The 9,833-nt window shown below is 46.9% G+C and overlaps 1 protein-coding gene, 1 long non-coding RNA gene and 1 other non-coding gene across 3 annotated transcripts; all 3 read right to left on the reverse strand.

Moving 5' to 3' along the window:
• Positions 1 to 897: 897 nt before the first annotated feature.
• On the reverse strand, positions 898 to 969 carry Trnac-gca (transfer RNA cysteine (anticodon GCA)). Its single transcript has one exon. It is a non-coding gene; the product is annotated as a tRNA-Cys (tRNA).
• A 1,346-nt stretch (positions 970 to 2,315) lies between these two features.
• On the reverse strand, positions 2,316 to 6,799 carry Spmap1 (sperm microtubule associated protein 1). The gene is made up of 3 exons (XM_059269656.1): positions 6,490 to 6,799; positions 3,447 to 3,546; positions 2,316 to 2,601 (listed from the first exon to the last, which is right to left on the reverse strand). The coding sequence occupies exons 1-3, from the start codon at positions 6,760 to 6,762 to the stop codon at positions 2,441 to 2,443; spliced, it is 534 nt and encodes a 177-aa protein (XP_059125639.1). The 5' UTR covers positions 6,763 to 6,799; the 3' UTR covers positions 2,316 to 2,440.
• A 2,658-nt stretch (positions 6,800 to 9,457) lies between these two features.
• LOC131916351 (uncharacterized) lies at positions 9,458 to 9,833 on the reverse strand. Its single transcript, XR_009380540.1, has 2 exons — positions 9,695 to 9,833; positions 9,458 to 9,590 (listed from the first exon to the last, which is right to left on the reverse strand). It is a non-coding gene; the product is annotated as an uncharacterized LOC131916351 (long non-coding RNA).

Raw genomic sequence — 9,833 nt, forward strand, 5'->3', positions numbered from 1 at the left:
GTTCAAGGCCAGCCTGGCCTACATAGCAAGCAACTCTACATCATGAGACTGTATCTTGCAAAAAATTTTAAGAGACTGGAGAAATGACTCAAGAGCCCTGGCTGCTCTACCTAGAGGACCCAGGTTCAATTCCCAGCACCCACAACTGCCTAACTCCAGTTCCAGGGGTTTCACAACCTTACACACATGAAAAAAAAAAAAAAGTAGTTACCTGTTCAGGAGGGAAAAAATTAAGGTTTCTTTTTAGAAATACCTAGAAAAGACTGGAGGGATGACTCAACCAGGTCATGGCTTCCTGTAACTCCAATTTCAGAAGATCCAGCACCCTCTTCTTGCCTTCTTGCCTCCACAGGCATCTGCACACCACACACACACACACACACACACACACACACACACACACAATCTTTTTTTTAAAAAATGGTGGTGGTGTTGCATGCTTTTAATCTCAACACTACACTTCGGGGGCAGTTGAATCTCTATAAATTTGAGACCAGCCTGGTCTACATAGCAAATTGCAGGATAGCCAGGGCTACAAAGGAAGGAAGAAGGAAGGAAGGGAGATATCTACCAATCGTCTTCCTTTCTTTTCAGGGTCCAGTCTTGAACCAGGGTCCAGTCTTGAACCAGGGCCTCCCACGTGGTTAGCCAGTGCTCTACCGCTGAGCTATAGCCCTAGCCTGAAGACTTTGTGTTAAAGTGGAGGGATATGGTGACTTTGTTTTATTGGTCCCTTGGAAAGTGAGAGGAACATGAATTTCAGAACAAGAGTGGCTTGAAAGTTCTTGTCCATAGCGCAGGCAGGCTCATAGCCTCATTCCTAGTCCAGAAGACCAGGTTAAATATTCCTTGTTATTTTTAGTGCCTGGGTTATGGAAATAAAAGAACTAGGAAGGAAGGGGGCACCCGGATTTGAACCAGGGACCTCTTGATCTGCAGTCAAATGCTCTACCCCTGAGCTATACCCCCTCACCTTACCATTGTCCTCTTCCTTGTCCACTTATGGTGACTCACTATGAACTGGTTCCACCCACACTAATGCCCCAGGGAGCTTTGTGTTCTCAAGCCTCGCCTTCTCTGTGTACATCTTCTGCTTTGGCTTTTCTCAGCCACCAAGGAGCAGGGTGGGACCATAAAACAATGACAAACGGGTCGGAAAGGAAATGGACATCATGAGCAGAAAATCCTCTGATTTGGGCTAATAAGCACCCCGATGTCATCTTGCTCCCCCTGCCCCCTAATGAATTACGTGTAGGAAGGAGATGATGATGTCAGGTTTTTTATTTTTGTTTTTTTAGGACTAAGAATTGAATTTAAGGCCTCAACCATGCTAACTAAACTCTCTACTAAACTCTCTCAGTGTCTAGCTATACTCCTGTCCTTGGAGTTTCTTTTTTTCTTTAGACAAAGTCTCCCTATGCAGCCAATTTAGCCTTGACCTGCATCCTTCTGCCTCAGTCTCTCAGCTAGCTGGGATTATAGACCAAACTCCCAGGCCCACTTAAAATGTCAGGATTGTGTTTTGTTTTTCAGAGGGGATGGAAATAGTCAGGGAAATCATATTTATTATTTTTGAGACTTGATGCAGGGTCTCTCTATAGTCCTTGCTGGCTTGGAACCCATTATGTACCAGGCTGACTTCGTACTTGTACGGATCGTCCCATTTCCAGCTCCTAAATATTGGGATTACAAGTGTGTGTCACTGCACCTAGCTAGGACCCCAGTGCCTATTCCTCATGTATTTTTGCCTTTGTTTATTTGTGTTTGTTTTCTTTTTGTCTCTTTTAAATGACATTGTAATTGTGTTTGAGTGTATGTATGCCTATGACATTGTAATTGTGTTTGAGCGTATGTGTGCCTATGGGCATACACATGCCACAGAGCGCATGTGGCAGCCAGAGGACAGTTTGTGACACTCAGTCTGCTCTTTCTACCTTGTGGGTGCTGGGGATCTAACTCAGGTTGTCACACCCAGCTCCCTTCCTTGCTCTTGATGGTAACAGTGGCCAGCTTACTCGTACCTGGAGAAGTTTTGTTGAGGGCCAAGCTTGTCGTGCCTAGTGCTAGCGAGAGAGGTAGCTCAGTGGCAGAGCGCTGGTGTTCCCATGCACTAGACCACGGGTTTAATCCCTGGCCCTGCCAAGGGAGGACAGACAAATACAGCCCCATCTCACCACCCCAGCCTAGAAGGAAACAGAGGCTCCCTTGATTTATCAATCGATCTTCTCCCCTCCAAAGGTGAAGCTGAGTGTACAGAAACCAACTTGTTCCCTCCTCCCACCCCAGAGAAGAAAGAGCACACCTGGACACACAAATCTAACTTTTTGTTTTTGTTTCCGTTTTCGTTTTTACAAATGTAATTTAAAAATATAGAATAGCATTGACAGTTCATCTAAAGATCTGCTTGGAGATTCATGTCAAGGCCTGTGAAGCAATGTCTTCAGAAAATAGGGAATGGGGTGACTTCTCCGAACACTGACGGGCGCTGACGGAGGGCTGGAGTGTTTCGGCGGTAGCCAAATCGACCGTTCAAGCCTGTAGTTATCTTCTTGGGATTGGCATTGTAGTAATCATGTCCACTGACCTGCTGGAGGGAATGCCCTTGGGAAAGAGGAGAGTGGCTGAGCCTGCAGACAGTATCCTCTCGCCTTCCCAACTTAAGCCCAGTGAGTCACAGCACCCCTACCCCCACAGCTGGGTGCTTCCTCCTCAGAGGTCCTGGGACCCTTGAAAGAAACCAACAACATGAGGCCCTAGAAACAGAGATGTCCTAGAAATAACCCCTGCCCCGGGTGAGTTTACAAGAGGACTGTGACTGGTATGTGCTGGGTCCGGACTTGGTTCCCAGAAGATGTGAGGATGTCAACCCTTGCCTCTCTCCCATCTGGAGAAAATAGATAAGATCAATTCGATCATGTGATGCAAAAAACTTCATGGTAATCTTGCGCCCAAAGGTGGAGTTGGATGGGAAGGAGGTTGTCCCTGTCAGAAAAAGTGAATCTTCCTTTTTCCATGGCTGCTAAACTGATCATGCTCAGGGAAGCAGAGTGTGTGCGTGTGGGTGGGTGGGGGGTGGGTGACACTACAAATACACAGGCAGGAATGCGCGCGCACGGAACAACAGGCTCTAGACTGGATGGGGGAAACTGCAGCTCCATCTCAGCCGTTCCTTGCAGACCAGTTTAAATCATGCACGGCGCAATGAATTATACCATGGGATAAAATGAGGCTGAGGGGCACCTGACATATGGTAGGTGTTCAAGAAATTAATATTAGGTGCCCCAAACACTATTTGCTATGTATGGGAAGAAAAGCCAGGAGGACACAGTCCTTGACCCTCTCTTCCCAGCCAGGCCTCTCTGGAGCCCTGCCTCTCTAAGCTCTGGGGTACACACTGTTTTTCCATGGTGGGATCATATGAGGATGGGCAGTGAGATGGCACTTGCCTGCCCCTGCCCAGTTTCTTCTGTTCAGATATCTCTGTCCTTGACCAAAAATGTGGTAATAATCCACTATCCAGCCATCCCTTCCTGTACCTCCATGATCCTGAAAATGAAGGAGAGAAGGCTGTCAGTTGAGGTGCCTCGGAGAGTGAGGTGCAAACTTCCTGGGGCTGCTTTGGGGAAGAGGAAGAAGTAGAGCCAGAAGAAACTGGGGGCGGGGCAGATTAAATGCACTAATGACCTGCAGAGGCAGTGTGGCTGGTGAGGTCCTGTGGCTGGACAGTGTGGATCCTGACCCCAGCTCTGTTACTGGCAAGCTGTGTGACCATGGGCCAATTACAGAGCTGCTCGGCCCTCACGTTCCTCATTAGTAACCAACTGGAAAGCTGCCATGAGATGTCCATGACTTAGTTCAGATAAAAGGCCTGCCATAGTAAAGGCTAAATACACATTTTGTTACTGTTTTGTTACATGTTGTTGGTTATTTTTCTCAAGACAAGAGGCTCACATAGCTCAGGGGAAGCCTTAAACCTGTTTAGTTGAGGTGGACCTTGACCTCCTGACCCTCCTGTCTTCACCCTAACCTCTCCCAAGTACGCATGCTACTCATCCAGCTCAAATATCTTGTTTCTCACTCCCCCCCACCCAGAGAGGGTTTCTCTGTCACTTTTGAACCTGTTCTAGAACTCGCTCTCTAGACCAGACTGGCCTTGAACTCAGAGAGACCCCTCCCTGCCTCTGCCTCCCCAGTGCTGGGATTAAAAATGTGTGCCACCACCACCTGACTTTTTCACATCTTTATTCAAATAAAAATACCCAGCACAGATGTAATTTTGATGATAAACAATAACAAAACAAAAACAGAGCTTGGCATGGGCATGCTGTAACTTGGCAGCTCTTGGGAAGTTTCGAGTCTGAAGCCAGGCTTGACTACACAGTGAGTTCAGGCCAGCCTGGGGGACCATCTCAAGAAACAAACAAACCAAAAAAGGAAACACTTTAAAAGCTTGAGTATGGTAGCACATTCTTACACTCTGACGCTTAGGAGGAAACAGGAGGATTCCAAGTTTAAAGGCAACCTGAGCTGGAAAATGAATTAGAGATGAAACTCTGCCTCAAAAGAAAGGCGGGGAGGTTGGAGGCAGAACTGGAGAGATAACTCAGTGGTTAAGAGTTCTGGAAGCGCCTCTAGAACACCCAGTTCAATTCCCAGTACCCACATGAAGGCTCACAACTGTCTGTAACTCCAGTGCAAGGGATCTGACACCTTCTTCTTTCCTCCAAGAGCACCAGGCACACAAGTGATGTACAGACATATGTGCGGGCAAAACGTGTGTGTGTGTGTGTGTGTGTGTGTGTGTGTGTGTGTGTGTGTGAATATGTATATGTGAAACTGGACATAGTGGCATATCTTTAATCCTAGCAGTTGGGAGGCAGAGACCAGTGGATCTCTGTGAGTTCCAAGCCAGCCTGCTCTACATAGCCAGTTTCAGGCCAGCCAGGGTCACATAGTGAGACCCTATCTCAAAAAAAAAAAAAAAAAAAAAAAAGTAAGCTGGAAAGTGGTGGTGCACACCTTTAATTTCAGCACTTGGGAGGCAGAGGCAGGTGGATCTTTGAATCTGAGTCCAGCCTGGTTCATAGAGCAAGTTCTAGGACAGGTAGGGCTACACAGAGAAACCCTATCTTGAAAAACCAAAATAAATAAATAAGTAAAACAAATAAATAAATACATAAATTCAAGTCAAGTGGCTTGGGCCTGTAGTCCTAGCACTCAGGAAGCAGAGGGGAAAGGATTTCAAGTTGGAGACCAGCCTGGGCTACACAGCCAGACTGTGGCTCCAAAACAAACAAAAAAAATAAAAATACTGACATTCTTAGACACATATACCTCTGGCTCTTGTTATAAAAGTGCAACCTGGGGCTGGAGAGATGGCTCAGAGGTTAAGAGCACTGACTTCTCTTCCAGAGGTCCTGAGTTCAATTCCCAGCAACCACATGGTGGCTCAAAACCATCTATAATGAGATCTGGTGCCCTCTTCTGACCTGCAGTCATACATGCAGGCAGAACACTGTATATATAATAAAAAAAAAAAAAAGTGCAACCTGGTAGGTCCTTTTTGCCTTCCCACCACTGAAATCAACAGATACTTAAGGTAAAAGTGTTGGGAGGCATGGCAGGCGATGTGGGACTGTAGTCCTGCATGCCCAGCCATTGGTTTTATTTTGTATGGGGGTGGGGAATAGGATACATTCCACCCAAGACCTCATACATGTGAGGCAAGTATTGTACCCCTAAACTACTCCTCAACCCCACTCCCAGTTACTGGAAGGAAGATCATTGTGCTTAAGACTTCAAGGACAGCCCAGGAGACAGAGACTATATAACCTAAACAAACAAACAAACAAACAAAAAAAAAAAAAGAAAAAGAAAAAGAAAATTAGGTGTTGGGAGAAAATGGCACTGCCAGTTAACAGCCTAAAGATCTACAGTCCTGGGCAAGTACTACTGCAGAGGGATGTCTGCAGAAGTGGGGCTCCCTTCCCTTGGGCTCACAGGTGTTCCGAGCCAGCCTTAACCCTGCAACTGTGACAGCATAGGGCCGAGTTGCCAGGTCCAGACAATCCCCTTTGTGTGGTTCACCGAGCTCTATGGGAGTTTCTTCAGGTTTTGAGGACTTGCGGTAAGGTCACACTAAAAGCGTCCCCCCCCTCCAGTGATGTCACAAAGACAAGGAAACCTATTTGTCGGGAGAGGCAGGCTCTCCACCCTAGTCTCCCTCCTGCAAAACCAAGAAATGAGACTGTAGATGGGGTTCTGAGTGGAAAGGACCTCGTGAGCTCAGCACCTCCACTCCTCAGTCACCACACTCCTCCACTCCCCAATTCACCAACACAGCCGCGGGGTGCTGGCCTCTGCGGTGCCCAGCCCTCTGCAGGGCGAGAATTAGGGAGGGCAAAACCTCAAAGTCCTGGGCCACCAAAGTCAAGCACCAAGGGCTGGCTGCCAGAATCTCGGGGTCCTCCGGGATACTCCCAAACCTACCTGATCAGTTTTCCGCAAAATGGGCGGAACCACGTGGCTTCGGAAGTACCGATGAGTGTGGTAGTCAAGTTGTGGGTTGTAAGGTGGAATTGCGGACCACAGCTTGGGCCTGGTGAGGCCGTAGGCCTGAGCCATTGTGCTCACGGCCACCCCATCCAAAACGAAGCTCTTTTCGAGTCGCAGAGGACACACACAACAGTGAGGCATCCCAGCCACCACAGCCTCTGAAGGCTTTCTGGTGAGGAGAGCACAGATGGGGACTTCAAGAAGCATTGTTACATTGTTACGTAGGTCAAGTTTCTCCCGAGACACAAACCTTATTGTTCTACATTTCAGGTTCACCACGCCCATCTTATTGTGGTGTTGGGATTTAACCTAGGGCTTCATGCGCATGCGTACTAGATAAGCACTCTATCAAACTGTACTACATGCCCAGTTTTCTGCGCTCACACTTTATATTCATAAATTGATTTTTTTTTTTTTTTTTTTTGAGACAGGGTTTCTCTGGTGTTTTGGTGCCTGTCCTGGATCTTGCGCTGTAGACCAGGCTGACCTCAAACTCACAGAGATCCGCCTGGCTCTGCCTCCCAAGTGCCAGGATTAAAGGCGTGCAATCATCACCGCCTGGCATAGATAAATGTTTTAACATTTCTTATGTATATGAGTTTAGGTGCGCCTGACCCGGAGCTAAGAGTGGTAACCGACCAGGCGGTGGTGGCACCGCGCCATTATTCCCAACTCTAGGGAGGCAGAGGCAGAGGCAGGTGCATCTCTGTGAGTTCAAGACCAGCCTTGTCTATGAACAGGTTCCAGGACAGCCAGGGCTACACAGAGAAACCGTCTCAAAAAACCAAACCAAACCAAAAAAAGGTAACAGAACTTAGTGCCCCTGCAAAGCAGTGCGGCTTTAACGTCTCCAGCCACGGCTCCCAGGCTTTTAGACTCAATCTCTGGGCTGAGTTCTGCTGCAAAGCTGGCATCTAGACTTACAATTCAGAGAATTTTAGAATCCTCGCCTTCAATGTAAGTAGCTAAGGGTTTAGAAGGATTTCCGTAAACCACAGGTGGTGGGGCTCACTTGTAATCCTAGCATTTGGAAGGTATTCAAGGCCAACCTCAACTACAGATTTAGGTCAGCCTGGGGTAGGTACTGCCGATTGTCTCCCTAACCCCAATTCACCTAGTTTAGTTGCAGAACCAGAATTCATCTTTCCCAACCCTCTGTTCAGGACCCTCAGAGTCCTTCCTTTCATCCCACTTTTCTAATCATTCTTAGACAGCCCAGGCTAGCCTCATTTTTTGATAGTCCCTAAGTACTAGGATTACAAGTATGTGCCACCTGGAACCAATTCTTGTCTTCCAGACAGAAAGAAAAAAAAAAAAAAAGTGACTCTTTCCTCATGCTTCCATTTCCCCAGTTCACCACCCACAATAAAACCCTAATACAAACGCTCCATGTACCAAAGCACCCCCACATACATGTGCCTTTGCTCATCACTCCAACCCTGTATGGCATTTGGGGTGAAGCAGGTTGGCAATACTTTTGGGTATTCCTGGGGATTGAAACTGTGTTCTCAGCCAGGGAAGCCCTCTACTACTGGATACTTTCAGCCTTTCACTTTGCTGAATTACCCAGGATGGCCTCAAATCGTACTTTTGCCTCTCCTGGATTACAGAGACAAAACACAGCTAAGGCTTTCTGTTCGCTGCTGTATAAATGCCCGATCTCCCAACATTCAAGAAAAAGGTTTGCCAGGTGTAGGCATGTAGACCTATAGTGCCAGCACCAGTGAGGTAGTAGATGGAATAGAGCTTCTAGTTGGGGCTGGAGAGATGGCTCAGCATTTAAGAGTACTGCCTCCTCTTCCACAGGACCTGGGTTCAGTTCCCAGCAACCAAACAGGAACAAACATAATCTGTAACTCAAATTCTAGAGATTCTGACTACCTGAGGGCACTGTACAGATGGTGCAGATATACAATCCAGCACCAATAGACCTAGAATAGACGTAAAGAAAAGCAGGAGGATCACTTATGAGTTTGAGGCATTCCAAGTAAGGATACACATACCAAAATTTTGTCTCAAAATAATTTTTTGAGCCAGGTGGTAGCCTTTAATCCCAGCACCTGGGAGGCACGGGCAGGAGGATCTCAGTGAGCTTAAAATAGCCTCGTCTACAAAGTGAGTTTTGGGACATCCTGGACTGTTAAACCCTGCCTTGAAGAAAAAAAAAAAAAAAGGTCTAACTTGGCTGTGATGCCTGCCTGTTGGTATTATAGGTGGAAACCACTGTGCAGGGATAAAAGACTGCTTTTTATACCTGTATCTTTCTGTGGATATCGCTTTTCCAGTCCTTAAAAAGCACCCACATGACAGCTCACAACTGTGACTCCAGTTCTAGGGGACCCAACACCCAAGACAAAACAGCAGTACACATCCCTGGCAGGGTGTTAGTAGCGTGAAAGCACATAAGCACTAAACTTTCACCTTGTTTCAAAGGCTGCTTGTGTTGAAGTGTACCCACAACGGGTCATTTGTCATCAGGCAGAATGCAGCAGTGTTTCCACTTAATGTTTATCTGCACACCAAGTGTGTACCTGGTGCCAGAGGGGCCCAAAAGAGGATGTTGGCGCTGAGACTTGAACCTGTGTCCTCTGAAAGAACAGCCTGTGTTCTTTATAGCTGATCCATCTCTCCAGGCCCTAAAGATAATCCTTGCTGATACTGGTGAAGGTGTGTCAAGAAAACAAATTCTGGGCTGGAGAGATGGCTCGGCGGTTAAGAGCACTGGCTGCTCTTCCAGAGGACCTGAGTTCAATTCCCAGCAACCACATGGTGGCTCACAACCATCTGTAATGAGATCTGGTGCCCTCTTCTGGCCTGCAGGGATACATGCAAGCAGAGCACTGTATACATAATAAATAAATGAATAAATCTTAAAAAAAAAAAAAAAAGAAAAGAAAAAAAATTCTTGGAGCAAAGACTTTTTAATGAATATTTTACAAATACACCAGAGAATCATGCAATGCTGCCTGCATTGGATGCAATCCTGGGCCACAAGTCTGCACATTCCTTTGCGACTGGACCTGTGATAGCAGAACCTGCACAGAAAAGGAAGACGGGTCAGACAGAGGGTCAGATAGTTCATGCTCCCAGAGCAGTCACCCAGCCCGAGACACACAAGATAGCTTGAACTGATTCGTACCTTTCATCTCGCCTTTATTGTTTACTATGACTCCTGCATTGTCTTCAAAATAAAGAAACACCCCATCTTTTCTTCGATACGACTTTCGTTGTCGAATTACCACCGCTGGATGGACTAAGGAGGAGAAACAGGGCAGCAG

The sequence above is a fragment of the Peromyscus eremicus genome, chromosome 8a (assembly GCF_949786415.1).
Source record: "Peromyscus eremicus chromosome 8a, PerEre_H2_v1, whole genome shotgun sequence".
Classification (NCBI taxonomy): Eukaryota; Metazoa; Chordata; class Mammalia; order Rodentia; family Cricetidae; genus Peromyscus; species Peromyscus eremicus.